This window comes from Monodelphis domestica, chromosome 1, assembly GCF_027887165.1.
Source record: "Monodelphis domestica isolate mMonDom1 chromosome 1, mMonDom1.pri, whole genome shotgun sequence".
Lineage (NCBI taxonomy): Eukaryota > Metazoa > Chordata > Mammalia > Didelphimorphia > Didelphidae > Monodelphis > Monodelphis domestica.
Genome location: NC_077227.1, coordinates 254,693,506 through 254,713,152, shown reverse-complemented (window position 1 = coordinate 254,713,152; position 19,647 = coordinate 254,693,506). Strand labels below are relative to the sequence as shown.

Sequence of the window (19,647 nt, the reverse complement as noted above, 5' to 3'; positions counted from 1 at the left end):
GACATAGGCTCATCCTTAGTCTGAAGTCTATAAAGTCTCTACCCTTGATAAACAATTGTAGGTCCACCCTGCATGCAATTCCATCCCCCATATACCTACCCATGAGCTAAATTAAGGGTCCTTCTCTGGGTTAGAGTGACAGCAGTGCAGGCCCATACCTGATCTAAGTCCTGATTTCCTAATTCACGTGTGAGTCAAATCCATGATCTTGGACTGAAAAATGATCCATTGTGGTTTCTTCTGTTTTTTCAATCATTGTTTGTTTGGATGATGTTCCTCTTTGTTGGACTAGCTGTAACAGAGAAGATAGATGGTGCTGCTTCCTTCTCCTTACCCATCTTTGCCAGTTTCATGACCTGAGTCATAAAGGAAGCCAGGCAAGTTAAAGAAGCTGAACACTGGGGGAGATAACCTTCCATCCAGCCAGGTACAAGGCTCCTGGGACAGGAGAGCCAGGGAAAAGACACAGAGGTGGGAAATGTAGTTCCTTGAGTGAAGTACAGGTCTCTGTAACTGAATCAGTATATGTATGGAGGGGCAGAGAGTGTGAGAAGACCGGAAAGGAAGGAAGGGACCAGGTCATAAATATCCTCAGATGTCAAAGAGAGAGCTTTACATTTGATCCTAGAGATATTAGAGAACCACTAATGTTTATTCAGTGGAGGAAAAGAGGGTATGACTTGGTCTTACTTGAACTTTTGGAAAATCACTTTGGCAGCTTAGTGGACAATGAATTGGAATGGTAAAATACTTGGGATGGAAAGACCTTTTAGAAGACTATAGCAATAGGTTATATCAGAGGTGATGAGGACCTCTATTATGATGATGATTGAGTGATTGGAAGTTTTGCTAATGTAGAGAAAGATTTGGCAACAGACTGAATTTGTGGAGTAAGTGCAAGTGAAAAATTGAGGATGGCACCAAGATTATACACCTAGTTGACAAGATGGTGGAACATAGGAAAGAGGGATGATTTGTGAAAATAAATAATGTTCTTTTTTTTCTAAACCCTTACCTTCCATCTTGGAATCAATACAGTGTATTGGTTCCAGGGTCACACACCTAGGAAGTGTCTGAGGCCAGATTTGAACCTAGGACCTCCCCTCTCTAGGCCTGGCTCTCAATCCATTGAGCTACCCAGTTGCCCCAAAATAATGTTCTTTTTGAATTTATTAAGTTTGAGATGCCTATGGGACATCCAGTTCAAGATTTCTAAAAGTCATTTGGTGATATGGTACTGGCTTTCAGGAGAAATATTAGGACTAGCTATATAGATCTGGGAATTTTTGCATAGAGATGCTAATTGAACCTATGAGAGTTAATAAGATTGCCTACTAAGATATATATAAAGCAACAGTATTAACTTGAAGTCTCTGAACTTTTTAAAATATATTTTTATAACTATATTTCTACATAATTAGCTTCCTTTATAATCCTATGTATTTTATTTTCTACATTGAGAACAAACTTTTAAGCATTCCATAGGCCTCAACTAACTGCCAAAGGGATACCATGATTAAAAAAAAAAGTTTAAGAATCTCTGATGGGAAAGAGTTCTCATGTCAGTCCTTAGGAGATTATTGTGGTTAGTGAGACCTGACCTGGATGATGATCCAGAAAAGGAGATGGAGAAGGAGCATCTAAACAGGAAAAAATAGTGTTATGAAAACCTAGAGAGGATAAAGTGTCCAGAGCAACCTTGTAATCAAGTTTACTTGGTAGATTGCAGAGAGATTAAGAGCAATAGGAATTAGGGGAAAACAAACAAACAAATATCAGATTTTTGACTTAAGTTATTACTGGTATCTTTGGAGAAAGTAATTTCAGTTGAATGATGATGTTGGAAGCCAAATAGTAGAGAGTTTAGAAATGAGGTATATTGATTTCTTAAGAAGGTAATTCAGAAGGAGAGATGTGTTGAACAAAATCTAGCAGAGATGTTTAAATCAAGTGAGAGTTTTTTAAGGATGGGAAAGACATTAGAAGAGACAGCAAGAGGAGCAGAATTTATGAAGAGAATGAAGATTAGAGAGAAAATGAGAATGATAGAGGGAATAAGCTGCTGGTGAAGATGAAAAAGCATGAGATCAAAATGTATATTGAGGAATTTGCCTTGGCAAGAACAAAAACCACCTCTTGAATGGGATTGGAGTGAAGGAAAACATAGTGGAACAAAATATCTAAGTGATGTGATAAAAGGAAGGGAGAGAAGGTAGCCCTTGACAAATGTCCTCCATTTCAGGTCATGTCCTCAGCTGGGAAAGTAATAGTAGTGAGGCAGGAGACTTGGGAAGAACAAAAAGTTTTGGAATAGCTTGTTTACCACAAGGGAGAAAAAGAATTACATAGACTTAAAAGGATTGCCTTCACTCAAGTAAGATCCCTATTGAGATTATTTAACATAATTTATAGTAGAACCAAACATCATACTTTTATGATTTTTTACGACTTTTCTTCAGCAGCATGTGAATAGTAAGTTCATCATAAATATTTGAATTTAAATTGTTTAAATATTTTCTCCCTTTTAAAATCACCAGTCCTTTTAGAAAAAGGGTCTTTGTCTTATTCTTTTATCCTTTTATCTCCTCTAGTGCCTTACATATGGTAGATATTCTGGATATATTTGTCATATGAATAATTTTTTTTTCATGCTTTAAAATACTTTATTTCCCTCCCTCCCCTCTACCCACCTTTCCCGCAGCTGACATGCAATTTCAGTGGATATTACTTGTGTCCTTGATCAGAACCTATTTCAATGATGTTGTTTGCACTAGGATGTTCATTTAGAGTCGACCTCCCCAGGCATATCCACTCGACCCATGTAATCAAGCAGTTGTTTTTCTTTGGTGTTTTTACTCCCACAGTGTTTCCTCTGAATGTGAATAGTGGTTTTTCTCATAAATTCCTCCAAGTTGTTCCGGATCACTGCTTTGCCACTAATGGAGAAGTCTATTACATTCGATTGTACCACAGTGTATCAGTCTCTGTGTACAATGTTCTCCTGGTTCTGCTCCTCTCGCTCTGCATCACTTCCTGGAGGTTATTCCAGTGAATAAATGTTTTGAAATACAGTGGTCCCTCACATATCCAGAGACCCCCCACAATTGGTGAAAATTCACAAAGTAGCAACATTTTATTTATTTTATTATTTCTGTATATTTTAAGGCTTTATAAACCCTTCCCACTCTCCTATAAACCTTTACCACACTCTTATTAAACTACAGTCACTAAGCCAATCAGCAGCCAGGATACAGAACACAGTGCTGTAGTTGTTGGCCTTTCATTCCATCAGCTAATAGTGGACGGCAATAAGTGTAACTCCACCATACATAATAAGATATATATTTTTTAAAAACTTGTGATACGGTGAAGCCACTATAAATGACTCTAGAATTAATGGGGGAGGACTGTAATTAATTCAACAAATATTTATTAGACAGTATGTGCTAGGCCCTGGAAATGCAAACATAAAAATGAAATAGTCACTGTCCTCAGGGCCTTTATGTGGATACCAGAGAGCAGGGCTTCTTATCTGGGAAGATTCAGGGATGGATTTTATCTTATTTCACTATAATTGGTTTCCTTTAATAGACTATGTGCTTTATTTTATGCATTTTAAAGCATTATTCTGTAAGGGGGTCCATTGGCTTAGCCAGGCTACCCAAGAATCCTGTTCTTATGTTAGTGGTAGTCTCTCGGTGATCAAGAATGACAGTAAAGAGCTGGGGAATGGGGGTTAAGTGACTTGCCCAGGGTCACACAGCTAGGAAGTGTCTGAGGCTAGATTTGAACCCAGGACCTCCTGTCTCTGGGCCTGACTCTCAATCCACTGAACCACTCAGCTGTCCCTCCTGTTCTTATGAAGCCATGCATAGTAGTGCAAAAATTACAAAATTTAGAGTCAGAAAACTTGTTTGGGCTCCAACTTGTTGCAGTTTACAACCTTGTGACCTTGGGAAAGTCTTTAACATTTCTAGGCATTCGGTTTCTCCTTTCTAGAATGTAGGGTTTGGACCCTAGCTCTCTGTTTCCTACCAACTCTTAATCTATGATGATATGCTATACAGAAGTAAATCAATGCAAAATAATTGAAAAGGGGTATATACAACAGGGGAGATTAAGGAACATTTCATGGAGGACTGGACTTGTGGTTTGAATATTGAAAAATAGATTCGGAGAGGAGATTTAAGGAATGGAGAGCATTCTACATATGGAGAATGGTTTGTACAATACATGGAGGTGAAAGAGAATATTGATTTGGGGAACAATTAATAGCTCTCTCTTAGTCTTTATCATAGTGTGCATCAGAGGAAATAATATTAAATAAGACTGAAGAGAGCAGTTGGAACTAGGTTTTGAATTCCAATCTTAGGGGTTTATATATTCTGCTAGATTAATCAGGAACCACTTTTTGAGCAGGGGAGTATATATATATATATATATATATATATATATATATATATATATATATATATATATATATATATATATATATATATAACCTTTGTCTTAAGATTCAGCATTCTTTCAAACATTTAGTATTATAATTTATTGTCAGAGCAAGGGAACTAGAATGGTTATGAATAGATAAGATCTAGGCAGCTGACTGATAGTCTCCAAGTAACATAACTTTGGCATGACCCACACCTAAAATTTTCAGGAAAAGATGATTTTTAATTAGCTATTAGTTATTACCTAATTAGCTATTACCACACATGAATCATTAAGCTAATAATGCCGAACCCCCTTCACTATACCACTACCTGGTGTTAACATCCAAGAAAACTTGGATTAACTAACTAATAATTTCAACTTAATGTATTGTTTATATAATTTTAGTTAGTCCAGGTATATAGATTTCTGGTCACATGGCCCACTTTAAAAACAACACAACACTGAAAAACATCTGTGGTAAAAATTGGCCACAAATTCTTTGGATACTAATATTGTATGGGTCATAAGTATATTTAGTGACTCAATCAGGGCAAAACCATCATGGTTAAATGATAGAACTGGCAATAGTGCTGCTTTTAGCAAGTAGCAGTAACAAGCAGTAACACCTGGGCGGGCTGCCTGGCCGGAAATTGGCCTTCTCTCTGTATTTCTCTCCCTCTTTTTCAATCCATTGCCTACATTTAATCCTGCTATAACTTAAACACCTGTCTAGATGGAATTCATGAAATGTGTCCTTACCCCACACATTCAGATATTTGCTCACCTGCCTTACTTGGAAAGCTGGCTCTAAAATAAACACTATTTTGGTTCTAGAAGAAAAAAAAGAACTAAGGTCATGTTAATGGGCATAGAGAGGGAAAGGACAGTTGAGTGTCTGGGTAAATGCCTCCAGAATAATTTTTTTTTAAAGGAAATGTGGTAGAACATCTGGCTAACAGGCACTATGGTTAAATAAATAAGTAGAAAGATTATGTGACCAAATTTACCATGAACATGTTCACTTACCTAACTGGATGAATGCTGCTTATTTTTAAGCTGTATACTTAGTTTTTAAATCATTCATGCTATTCCAAATGTCCTGGAATCCATTGGTTCTTGTTATCATTTCCATTTTTGTATGTTTCAAAAATTTACTTATATTTGTTTGCTTCCAAATACTGGGTGTGGGGGGCAACCTTGAAATTTTATGTCTTCTAGATTATTCTCTTGTTACTTTCTATTACTTTATGTAGTTCCATAATTTCATCTCACCATGAGCAACTATGAATCAGTAAAGAATTCTTAACTAAACAAAGGAGAGAGAGGATCACAGGAAGTAAAATGGATAGTTTTGAGTACTTAACACTTAAAGCTTCTGCTCAAAGGAAATCAGTGTAACTAAGTTTAAAAGACAAATAGTTAATAACTAGAGGGGAAAAAAAAATCTTTGCAAAGAGCTATTCTCCAGTAGACAAAATGATAAAAGAATATAAAGAGGCAGCTCTTAATGGAAGAAAAAAAAGCAAAGAAAAACCATATGAAAGTGCTATCATGTGAAAAAAATATATCAAATATATAATATAATAAGAGAAATGCACTTTAAAACAACTCTGAAGTTTTACTTTGCCTGCATCAAATTGACAAAGATGATAAAAAGACAACTGACAATTTTTCAAGGAGATGTGAAGAGAGGTACACAAATATATTATTTGTGGAACTATGACTTGATCTAGCCATTTTGGAATGTAAAAAAAAAAAAGGAATAAGTACTATGCTTACTTTTTAGTAATAGCAATATTACTAGTAGGCTTATGCCTCAAAGAGTTGAAAAAGAGAAAAGACCCAAATATACAAAAATATTCATAGCTTCCTTTTGGGGGGTACCCATCAATTCAGGAGTGGCTGAACAAAATATGGTATATGAATATAATGAAATTATATTGCTTCATCAGAAATTATGAGAAAATTTTGGAGAAATTCAATAATATTTCTAAGAACTGATGCACAATGAATTGAGTGGAATCTGTATATTTTACTCTATGAGTACAAGATTTTAAGGAAAAACAATTTTTAAAGATTAAGAATTCAATATAATGACCAGTGGTGGTCCTGAAGACTAATGCTGAATAAAGAATAATTCTGCCTACATTTTTGCAAAAAGATGATTACTTAGAAATGCAGAATAAAATAAACTTTTTTTTCAGATGTCCTACTTGTGGATTTGTTTTGCTTTTCCATATTAACTTGTTAGAATAAAGAGGTTTTGGTTGTTTGTTGTTTGGGTTTTTTTTTTTCATTTTGACAGGGGAAATGAAGGGTCAATGCAATAAGTATAGTAATGCTCCCCAAAAAGAAAAGCAGCAAGAATTTTAAAATGCATAAGATAGAACAGAAACTAGTTCAGAGTTAAATCCATACTGCATTGGACCTAATGAATTGAATATTTTAAAATATATATAATAGATTCATAGTTTGATATACAGCTTCTTTTTTCTCATACGTTAAATTCTTTATTTCTCTTTTTGATATTGTCATGTTGAGAATGACAGAAAATTAAATAAAAAACATCATAGGAAAGAAATGTGAGATTTGAAGTTTTGTTGCAAAAAGTACCCTCCTTCTTGGGTAGTTCTGCTATATGCCTACATGAATTCTCCCTATTTTACAAGAAAAGAAACTGAGACTCAGAGAGAGATATATAATTATAGTTAACATTATTAGCTATTATTAAATGAATTGTCCATCATCATACTGAAAATATGTATCAGAGGAAGAATTTGAACCTGAATTTTTCTTGACTGCAAATCAAACAAGTTATTCAATGTAATATACTGCCTTTCAGATGATTGCTAAGGGTCTTTTCCATCTAAAAATCCTGTTATCCAGAGGTATATCAGTTGACTGATCATAGTTCTATCCAGTCCTAACTGGATACAGCCAAAACATGATCTATTATAGTGGTCACAGACAATTTCAGAAATTTCTTTCACTTGTGAATTTATAAAAATAGCTTTCTTATAAAAACAGCTTTCTCTTTTTAACAAAATATTAATAATTATTTACCATAAAAGACCAAATAGCATTTCTACTTGTTTAACTCAATAAAAGTAGATCATCCTATCATAGCTTTCATTTCATCTTTTAACTTTCTGACTTTGAAGGAAGAGAAGGAAAGGGAGAGAGAATTGAACTAGTGTCTAGAGACCTCGATTTTAGCTTTGGTACAGCAGTTAATCAGCTATTGAGCTAAGAGCAGTAGTATGGTCAAGTGGAAAGAGCATTGTATTTGGAGTTAAAAAGACTAGGTTCAAATCCTAGCTCAGACACTTACTACCCACATGACGTTGACCTCTCTGGGCCATAGTTTCCTCAATGAAAGGACATCTTTCCTGCTTTCTAAATCTACGATCCTATAACTAAATAATTTCTAATGTCCCTTTCATTTCAAACATTCTTCTTCCAATTTTCTCGTACTTTTCAAAAGTTTCCTTTTTACTATGTAACTTTGTTTACAATAAGCTTCTTTTAAACCAGCTCCACTTCCTGCCTTTCATTTTTCTAGTAACTCTACTACCATTCTCTTAGTCACTCAGGCTTAAAATAATCATCTTTTGGGCCTTATTTGACCTCAATGCCCATATGCATTGTCACTAAATTATTCAAATCTTCTTTTGAAAAATTTCAATCCTTTCTTTTCTATTCCTGCTCCCTCCACTCTAGGTATAACCATCGTTACCTTGTACTTGAACTACTAGAAGAACCTTACTGCCATTTCCTGTTTCTTCTTCCTAAACTATCCTATCACTCCCATTATCATATTCCTCAAACCCTATTCAAGGATATTAAGTGAGTAATTCAGGTAGTAATTTGGAGAACTTCTAGTAATACATCATTTTTCAACTGAGAAATCTTTAATGTCTCATGATTACCTTCCCAGTAAAGTTCAGATTCATTAGCCTTATAAGGTACTCCATAGACTATATCCAACCTAGATTTCTAGCCTTATCTTTCAGTACTCACCTATGTGGATTTTTTTTTTCATTTAAAAGCCTTACCTTCTGTCTTGGAATCAATACTGTGTATTGGTTCAAAGGCAGAAGAGTGGTAAGGGCTAGGCAATGGGAGTTAAGTGACTTGCCCAGGGTCGCCCAGTTGGGAAATGTCTGAGGCCAGATTTTAACCTAGGACCTCCCATTTGTAGACCTGGATCTCAATCCACTGAGCTATCCAGCTGACCCCTGTGGACTCTTAATCTATTCCAAACTTGTCGACTCATTGTCCTTCTAACATGCTTGTTAGAATTATTTAAAATTATTATTAAAAATATTAACTTTTACAATATAGTCAGAAAAATTGCCTTCTTTGTATCCCTTTCTGAAATTTTCCTTTTTTTTCAGGCATTTAAAAAATTTTAATTTATAATTTTCTTTCTTTTATATTTTGCTTATCACTTACTACCCGCTAAACTACCTCCCCTTTCCACCAATTGAAGTTCTCTCTTATAACAACTGGATATAGTCAAGCAAAAGAAATCACTGTTTTGACCATATCTGAAAAATGTGCATCTGATTCAGTGCTTCTACTTCATTATGTCTTCCTTAATAACCTTTATTCCTCTTTCCTATATTACTCTCTTTTCTGGCCTTGACCTATCCAAATTTTATCCATCCTTAAAGATCCAACTCAATGTCAACCTTGAAGTCTTTCTCAAGTCTCTTACCCTAAAGTGATTTTCCCCTTCTACGAAAACTTCTAGAGCACTTCATTGTCTTATTTCTGACCTGATACTTATCATTTTCTCATCTTCATCTGGTGTTATAAATTGGGTAGCAACAAGCTGTAGTAGAGAGATGGTCTTTGAGTCGGGAAAACATGAGTTTCAGGGCCTACCTCTGACACTTAACTGGCATGTGCAAATCACTTGACATTGCTAAGGCCATTCTTTAAGACCACAAACTGCAGATAAGCTGTTGGTCTACATTGGTAGAGCTCTTGTATAGATCTCACTGCACTGGTGAATCATAAGTCTCCTCAAAAAAAATAACTTGCTAGTCATCCATTGATGTGCATATCACCAATAGTACCTAATAGAAAACATGAAACTATAATTCATTGATATGGAGAACTCCTGGGTAGGAAACTTCTTCTCCAAGGCAGGTCAGCACCTTCCAAGCAACTTATTATAGTCTTTAGTTGCCCAGAGCACTCAGGCATAAAGTGACCTTTCAAAGTCATACAGTCAGTGTGTATCAGAGGCAGAACTTGAACCTAGCTCTTCCTGATTTTTGTTAGTTCTCTAGCCACTATATCATGCTTCTTTTTTTCTTCAAAATAAATGCTTAATCACTGTTTTTGAATTATTGAGGCTCTCTCAGATTCAACTTTCTAAGCCACTGGTTTTATTCATATTGGCCAGCATCTACTGGTTATTTAATAAGAACAACAAGAATATTAGCCAGAATTATTTAGCACTTTAGGGTTTGCAAAGCATTTTATATATATCATCCCAGATAATTCTCACAGTAACCTCATAAAGTAGTTACAGTTATTATCTTCATTTTACAGATGAGGCAAATGTGACTGAGGGGTTAAGTGACTTACTCAGAGTCTCACAAGTTCTAAGTGTCTGAGGCAAGATTTGAATTCATTTTTTAGATTTGAAGTCCATTTAGCTCTGTTCAGTATACTGCCTTGCTGCCATCCGGGTTTTACCTATATGTATGGTACTTTCTGAAACTTTGTAGCTTGAGTTTTTTGGGTTTTTTTGTTTTCTCTGTTTTCATTTTTAGGTAACAAATCTGAATTTGGCAAGTGGAGTCACAAATCGGACAGGTGCTACATCTCCTCCTACCCTTCGTCCAGTACACAGTCCTGGAGGTCCAACATGGTCAGCGCATTCAGACCCTCAAGTCCCTGAAAACAGAACTAGCCCACCAGTTAACAGGTATGTTAAATGGTGTGGGACTCAATTTGGGTTTAAGTAGGAAAAATGAAAGGCAGAGAAAGTATGTAAGTATAGCTTTTTCCATCAGGAAGTCAATGAAGCGAGATGATTTCCGTTAGTTGTGTTAAGCTCTTTTGCACATTTGGAGGTAGCCTAATCTTTGAAAACTAGATAATTTCGGATTAAACCAGATGAAAAGAAAATCTCTGATATTGTTGGGCAAGTCCCTTCTATGTGAGAGAGTAATAATTTATATTGTTTAAACCCTGCCTCTGCTAAATGTTATGTTAATATTTATTATTTTCTCTAAGAGATAATGCTCACAATATTATTTTATTGTGATAGTTTCCTTCTAGAATAGGTAGCCCTGAAATGATGATACCCATATATAAACATATATATATATATATATATACACATACATATATGCATACACATAGCTATATATGTATCTTTTTAAAGTTTATGATAAAGTGAACAAAATCCTTACTGTCAATTTAATGAGCTAGATAAGTTAGAAAAAGCATCATCCTAAAGAAGAAGGAAATATAAAAGGGTTGCAATCTAGACTGGTTAAAAAATGAAATTAAGCTATAGGTCCTTAAAATATGGAAATGTCCTTCAGTACAGGAGATAAATATATTCTTTAATAGTTGGCTATAAAGAAATTCTGCATCTAGAACTTGTTTACTTTGCTCTGCTTTTATCCTAGGAGACCAGTTCCATTCTTGTCTAGGACAAGTCCAGGGGGGGAATGGAGGTTTTAACTTGACCTCCAGATAAGCCTTGTTTTAGAGGACTGCTGGGAGGCCAGGTCATTTCTAGTACTTCTGGAGATGTAGTTCTGTCATAAATTCCTAAAGATACCTGAAAGTAGACTTGAACCTCCAGATCAGTCATAGAATTAGCATGCCTTCCCAGAAGTGTTTAAGTGAGGATGAGTTAGGGCCTAGCCAGAGTGCCCAAATTCTATGCCATATATCTCTATTTCCATTCTTGTCTGTCGAGACATTTGTCACTTGGAGAATTAACCCAGTTTATTGACTTCCCATTTGTTACACAGTTAGAGGTAAGGTTGGGTAAGTTAATGAAATACTGTACTAAAAGCCCAGTTTAATCCTGTTTCTGACACTGACCTTAAGTCATTCACTAAATATTTTTCTAGATAAGTGTACTTAGTTTGCAAATGAGGCTTATTTTTTTAATTTTAAGAAATTTCAAGATTGTCCATAAAACATTATGATCTCCCTGAAATGAGTGCTAATTAAATATAAGTTGCTACTCTTTTATTATTTCTATTGTGACAGTGAGTCTATAAATCTTGACAGTTCACCAAAATAAGAGATAATCATGGCCTCCAATGGTCTGCCCTATGAATTGGAATGAAATGTTAAAAGAATACTGTTATTGTTTATGCATTTCTTCTGAACATGTTGGAGGATTCAGTGACTTAGTAGCCACAGGAATGAAAACCAGTGACTCACAAAAATCCTGCATAGTTATTTTTTATTTCCCTGTGGCATTCCTATTGTTCTTAATTTTTATGGATCACACAAGTTTTTCACCAGACAACCTTGTTCTTTCCTCACTCTCCCCCACCCTGGAAACAACCTAAAGTGTGGCCCCAGGGCTTTTGTCTCCTATGGGTCAATGTGAGCTCAGCTCAACTCCTCAAATCCCTGTGTTCTTTCAGGCTGTCTGGGTTCATGCTTTGTTGTGGGAGAGGAAGGCAAAAAGCCTATAACTTGCCCAGACAGTTTGAGGCCTGGCCATGTAGCTCCCTAGACACAGTGGAGTTGGACTTGGCCAGCCATTCCTCTGGGTTTCTTTCAGAGGGAATAAGTGAGATTAACTGTAGACTCTTCTCCAGAAGAGAAAAGATTTGGGGTCAAAATATATTGAAGGACCCCAGTTATCAAGGGCTAAAGTGTTTTCAAAGAAAGGCAGGCTCTGATTGGGGAAATATTGTGTCACTAAAACTACCACCAATACCCTCCTTTTAAAAGTGACTATTACAGTTTCCAGATTCTGATGCATAAGTGCCTTGGCCCCTTTCTACTTAATAAAGTGTGTGTTTGAGGGGCAGGAGAGGGTGGAAAGAGAGTGGAAACTTTCAAATTATTTTATCCAATAGAATTATTCTTTCTCTAGACACAATAGATAATTAGGTGTTCAGACTTCATTAATGTTAGTTTATTATTGCCAGACTTCCACAGAACCTAACCACAACAGGAAGGGCACATTTTTTTGTTTTCTAACATTCATTGAGTTAATAGAGCATTTTTCCTCAGTGAGATCTCAAAGGGTTACTTACTGTGAAGTCTTGGCTGCAGCCACTCCTGCTGCTGCTTTGAATGATCTGGGAAGGACAGGGCCTCAGACAGCTTGGCAAGAACCTGAGGCCCTGTTTTGTTCCAGTCCAACCCTTCCTTGGGGATGGAGTTGTCAGGGAATCCCATGAACGTCTGTCTGGCTTCTACCCCTTTGTATGTTTTTCCAGAATTTGTCACTGGAGTATTTTTATCTGTCCTTGGCTTTTTTAATGCACAGAACCTAGATATTTGTCTATTCTTTGACACTAAAGGTGAACGAGATTCAAAAATTGTAGTGTTTTCCATCAGCTGATCCTGCTGGCTTGCTTTGTCACACTGCTCAAAGGAGTGGTCCAGTGATTTCTGGCATGTTGGTCAGGGGCAGCTCCATCCAGGCCAAGCACAAATTTTTGTCAGTTCCTTATTGTTCCTGCTGGGTATGGATGAAGTACAAGATGTAAGAATTTTGAATCATGAGATCTTTATCATTGCTGATTTTTTTTTCTTTTTAAGTGTAGTTTTAGCTGTTTATTTTCAAATATTCAAGTTCAAGCTTAGCTGATTTCCTTTTCCCTTATTTCTATAAGACTGCCTCTTTAAAGTCTCAAAGATTTAGGCCTCAGCATTGAAATTCTTCCACATTCAATTAGTCATTCAAAACATATTTATTGAACATCTTGTAAGTGCCTAACCTTTTACCAGGTGACATATGTTACCAAAGTGGGGGGAGGGGAAGAAGTTCTATTCCTTAGGCATTTATAACCCAGTTGAGCATATAAAGCAATAACTTTTTGTCACTCTGCAGTACTGAATTCTCCTATGATACATTGGACCAAGAATAGGAGTAAACATATTCCTTGCCCTTATAGGTCTTTGTCACCTGACACAGATTATTGTTACTGTCATCTACTAACCTCTTGGTTTCTTAAAGTGTTTAGTACCTAGCTTAAAGTCTTTCTCTTTACCTCAATTTATGCTTTAATATTTGGTCATTCAGAATACAAATTTTCCCTTCAAACATCCTTCCCTCTGACTTCATCAGCTTCTTCAACTATATGACCTATCTTCACTCTACCTCAGTTATAACTTAGTTAATGTTATAACCTTGATCTTATCATGCCATCCAATTTTGCTACCTCCACAATTTGGAACTGTCATTTATCTCTCTCTGATTACAAATTCCTATCCTTTCACCTCTCCTTTGCCTCATTGTCATGAAATCGGTTGTTTAATTAACATGACCTCCCGTCCCTCTGTTCCTCCTTGTTTTTCTAGTGCATCATCTCTCCTTCGCCCTTTCTTGTCATTAATATTTACCCTAAAATTTACCATTTTAGTTATATCCAACTTTGCATTCTTTGCCTTTGCCAATTGTACATTGCCTGAATTTTCCTACCATCCATTTTTTCAGTTTATTAGTCATATGCTACAGGACACTACTAGAAAAGATCATGAAACCATGATGCCTGGATCTACCACAAATTAGTATTATCTAATCTCAGCTGGATCATTAATAATAAAATTTTTATTCTTCTACTCATTCCTGATTTACTGTCATGCTCTCAACAATAGTTATTCAAACCTCTCTTCAAGGCCTCTGTACTGCCTTGTATCTTGTATCTCAAAAGAGGACATCTTCTATTTTACCAAGAAATTATAGGGCATCTCTTCTGAGCTTTCCTCATCTCCCACAATGCAAAATCTGGTTTTATTATCCACCATTCTCTCCTTCTTTGTTCCTTTCTTTTAGAAAGAGATGCTTTCCTTGCCACAGAAAGCTCCTCTGCTTGTACTTTTGATCTCACTTCTTCCTCTCTCTTCTGGCACCTTTCCCTTCTGACCATTCTTTCACCTCTTCAATCTCTTTTAATCTAGTGTCCCCTTCCCTATGATATCCAAATATGCCCAGGTCTTTCCATCCCTAAAAAAATATATTGCCTGCTCCTTCTCTCCACTTAAGTCATCTCCCTTTTGAAACCAGATTCTTTAAAGGGATAATCTATGCTGTCTCAATTTTTTCACATTCTGACACTTCTTAATTCCTTATATTCCAGTTTCCAACTATACCACTGTACTGAAATTTCTCTGTTCTTACCAAAAATCTCTTGTATACTAAATCCATGATTTTTCATCAGTCTTTATTCTACTTGCCTTCTTTTTAGCTTTTGACAGCATCAACCAGCCCTTCTTCCTCAGTACTCTCTTTCCATTGATATGATTCTATTCTGTCTTATTTTTCATCATATCTACCTATCTATTTCTTCACTGGAATATCACCCAAGTTTCACCAGCTAAAAACATGTTTCCCTGAAGGATGGGGCCCCAAGTCTTCTTTTCTTTCCATTTTCTTTTTGTGATCTCATTAGCTCCCATTTGTTTTCTTATCTCTATGCACATGACTCCCTAATTTTCCCATATTGCTAATTGCTTCCTAAAGATTTACATCTTCCTATTCTTTTGAATTCCAGTTCAAAATGTCCACAATAGATGTGATTATTATATTTTCTCACAAATGTATACCTCCTCCTTCAAGGATAGTTTCACCGTCTTTATCCACCACTCCCTATATTTAATCAGTGGCCACATTTTATTAATTCTGCCTCCATTGTATTTCTAATATCCATCCCTTTCTTTCAGTCCCCACAACCAAACCTCTATGAATTTAGCCTGTAATCATCTCTTTCTTGGACTATTATCTTAATTTCCTAAGTTATCTCTCTACCTCCAATCTCTCTCTTCTCCAGGCTGCTTACATATAGCTGCCAGATTAACATTCCTAAAATACTTCTCTACTGATAAATTTTCTATAGTTCCATATTGCCTCTAGAATAAAATATAAGCTACTCAACTAGAAAACTGAAACTCTGCAGAGCTAGTCTGTTGCCTGTCTTTCCAAATTTATTTCCTATTTTTTTTCATATGCTCTACATTTCAGCCCAAAAGACCTACTTTGTTACATCCTTATCTTGACCTACCATTTCCATTTATTGGCCTTTTCATAGGCTATACTCCATGACTGAAATACATTTTCTTCATCTTTTCTCCCTCTTAGAATCCTGGTAATCTCCCATTTGAAGTCTTCACTGATCCACCTATTTTTAAGTTCTCTGCCCTTCCTGAAATTACTTTGTCATTACTTTTGTATGTATTAGATTCCCTCTAGTATGTTGCTTAAAGTCAAGGACAGTTTCATTTTTTTCTCTGTATCCCTAGTGCCCAAAACAATATTTTTCATGTAATAAGCATTTTCATCATTTTTATTAAATTGAATTAAATGTTGACTTATGTGGTACAGACCATATGAACTAAATCTACATAATCCATATTATAATTATTAAGTATAGACAAGTTCAAAATGAATTAAAGAAGGGAGACATATGATTCTCTAAAAGGTACACAGGGGTTTCATATTATTTTGGAAACTGAAGCCAAATTGTCAGCAGCATGAGACTAAAACCTATGAGGAAAAATGAAAATTTACTCCGTATCTAGTGGAAATCTATCCATTCTGCTTCTTTTATTTTTTTTCAAACTCTTACCTTCCACATTAAAATCAATACTATATATTGGTTCCAAGGCAGAAGAGTGCTGAGGGCTTGGCAATGGGGGTTAAGTGACTTGTCAAGAGTCACACAGCTAGGAGGTGTCTAATGCCAGATTTGAATCTTGGATCTCCCCTCTCGGCCTGGCTCTCAGTCCACTGAGATACCCAGCTGCCCCCTAGCCATTCCATTTTTTAATCTGTATAACCAGGCAGAATGAAGACAGAAAAATCTAAAAACTACACATCTTTTCCTTGTGTCCTTTGGTAGACATTAGACTGAGACCAACATACTATCCACCCATTCAGTTTGACCTTCTTTGTTCATTGGAGACTTGCTCCTCCTCATCAGGCCCTTCTCAGCCATTTCCTTTTGGATGCTAAAATTTCCAATGAAGCCTGATGATTCTGCCAGTGCACACTCACATTTTCCATCCATCCTGGAGGTCATATTTTGAGATGGATTTTCTCTGTTGGACCTTAGTGCTCATAATTTTGTACTTTATTCTATTATGTAAGGATGATTTTCTTGCCAAAAAGTCAGAGGAGAAAAAAAAGAAAGAAAGAAAAACCCCACTTCCTATCCCAGAAAGTTTTTTGTAACTCTTTCCTCTTTCAGAATTGTAAGGAATTTTATTCCCTATTGTTTCTTTTTTCCATTAAGAGAATCTCCCTTCTCATTCTTGCTTGTAACTTTACTTCCCTATGAGCAAAAATTAGCTTCTTTACTTGTATATAAAGACCTACACATTTCTATTTGGGACCATTCCACTTCTTAACTCATTCCATGACCTCTAACCCCAACAAGAGACTTAATCGCTTAGGACAGTGTTAAAGGGAGGATTTAAACTTACTGCCTTATGTCAACCTGAACTTTTTGGCAGATTCTAATGCCACTCATATATGAAGAGTGACTGGGTAACATGTGTACTGTGCTAGGACCAGAATGACTGGGCACTGTGCCAGATAAAAGGCAGCTTGGCAACTCAGCTGCCCTACTGAATACTAGGGAAAGAAATTAGGAAATTTTGGACTTCATCCAAAAATAAATATGACTGGGCTTCTTGCCAGGGGCCAGGCTAGGTGGGTCGGAGGACATGGACATTGTGCCAAAGGCATGGTGATGAAGGTAAAGAACTTCTCATCCCTTCAAGCCAAAATAAAATTCAGGTTGCTTTGTGATGTGCCATTCTTGCATTTTTTATATTTTAACTTAAACAGAATTTTATTCAGTTATCTAATATACCAATGTCCAAACCAGAAAACTAGTCATACAGATTCTGTAAGATTTCTAGCAAAGCTGTTTTTAAATGTCCAAGAAAATCAGATTAATATCTTGGTTTTAAGAGCATAACACAGCCTCATGTGTTAAGTTGCATGCAATTGCTTCATTTAGAATAGAGGAAAGAACAGAATTGACCTGTCTCTTCACTTGACTTAACATGTATTATTGTTAGATCAGCTCTCATTGTTTATGTTTGATGGAATTTCCCTAACAATGATGAGAGAACATTTACATTTTTTTTTTCTGGATTCTGCTAAGAGTCACTGAAAAGATATTAAAGAAGTTTCCCTTAATCTTGACTCAGAGAAAACAACATGGAAAGGAGGAGAACAGAAGTTTTGCTGGGTTTATATGTCCTTTAATTGAGGAATCCTTTCTATTTCTCTAGCCTATTTGTTAATAAGCCCTTGACCATAATAAAAAGGCAACAAGTGAGTCATGCCTCTTGAATAGAGAACTAGAATTTAGAAATTGAAAAAGAAAAAAAATTCTCCTATGCTTATTTTATTAAAAGTAATATATGGGAGAAAAGTTTTTCTTTGAGAGATAGAAACAGAGGAGGGTTTGCATATATAAAACAGTAAAATCTAATCATTTTTAGCATTCTGCAAAAATATCTGAAATATTTTAAGTACTTTAAAATTTTATTTTCCAAATTTTCATCAGGAAATAGGGATTATTAAATTAAAATATTGATGATGAAACTTTTTCTAAATAAAGGCAATGAAGAAAGGCTAAAGATTAAAAGACAATTGAAATGTACCAAAAGATAAGAAATCAAAGATTGTCTGAGAAATAAAATCATAAAACAGGATCAAACTATTGAGAGTTCTTCAAATTGGAAATGAATCATATTTCCAAACTGTAATTGCTAGCATCACTTTGACATGACCATATTTTCATTACATTGAAAGTCCTATAACAGTTTATACTTGATTTTTGTTTGTTTGGGCATCAGTGTTGGGGAGGTTTTGAATGCTAGGGCTCCCTAGCTCATCTAGTTTGAAAGTACAGCAGTCACTTATGGGCTTGATCCCACTTCTAATTGGCAGATAGACCTCACCCACTCCAAAAAGTGCACTCACTATGTTAGAATAAGACTTAATGCAGATACCCTCTCAACAGCTCAGTGAAAGCCTCCCTAACAGCAGAGATTACAGGCATTCACTCCCACATTCAAGGACCTACTTATATTTTTTGTTGGCATACAGGCTATAAAATAATGCTTAATTCCATCAATGATATATAGTCAATGTGATATATAATCATTTAGTCACAGAACTTATCTTTCAGTACTCGCCTATGTGGACTTTTTTTTTTTAAAACCTTTACCTTCCATCTTGGAATAAACACTGTGTATTAGTTCCAAGGCAGAAGAGTGGTAAGGGCTAGGCAATGGGGGTGAAGTGTCCTGCCCAGGGTCACACAGCTGGGAAATATCGGCAGCCAGATTTGAACCTAGGACTTCCCATCTCTAGGCCTGACTCTCAATCCACTGAGCCACCCAGCTTCCCACACACACACCCATTTTTTAGAGCAATTTAAATAAGACAGAGCAGTTGTTACAATGAGAGTACAAAGAGCTCCCAACCCTACTAAACCAGCAAACTCTTGATCACCTTCTCATTCTGAGAGATATTTTCGCAAAGGACCTCCAATCAGCCTATGTAACTGGGCCCCTGACAGGAAACTCAGCCATATTTACTTTTGACTTGCTTGCAAAATATCCTATTTTCTTTCCCTCATATTCAGTAGGGTGGCATGGTAGGCTAAGCCACCTTATCTGGCATGGCATCCGGTTTCTGGACCTCGCATCAAATCCTTGTTTTCCAGCTTCTCTTATATGAATGTCACTAGAATCCAACCAAAAGTTCAGACTTAGAATTCAGCATCATTTGTCAAACATTACAGAGTATTGTGGAAGATTATAAACAGAATCTCCTCCCAAAACAGCAAAAATCATTAAAAGGAAAAATGAACCTGGAAACAGTTTGGCATGAGACATTCCAGGAACATGTGTAGATGAAAATGGAAGAACAACAACAAATAGATGTGAAATAAAACAGATGTATTGGTATCTGGGGGTGAGCTATTCCTAGCAGGATTATTTCCCTACTTAGTGTGTTATGCA

At 36.0% G+C, this 19,647-nt stretch overlaps 1 protein-coding gene across 33 annotated transcripts in view; it reads left to right on the top strand.

Moving 5' to 3' along the window:
• Window positions 1-19,647, top strand: part of TTLL5 (tubulin tyrosine ligase like 5) — a 409,941-nt gene that overhangs the window by 253,871 nt on the left and 136,423 nt on the right. For all 33 annotated transcript variants that reach the window (XR_008914964.1, XM_056810663.1, XM_056810655.1 and 30 more), the window contains one exon: window positions 10,224-10,378. Coding sequence is in view for 32 of the 33 variants with exons in the window: in XM_056810663.1 (XP_056666641.1) it covers window positions 10,224-10,378 (155 nt within the window). In the remaining variant the exon portion in view is untranslated. The remainder of the gene's footprint in view (window positions 1-10,223; window positions 10,379-19,647) is intronic.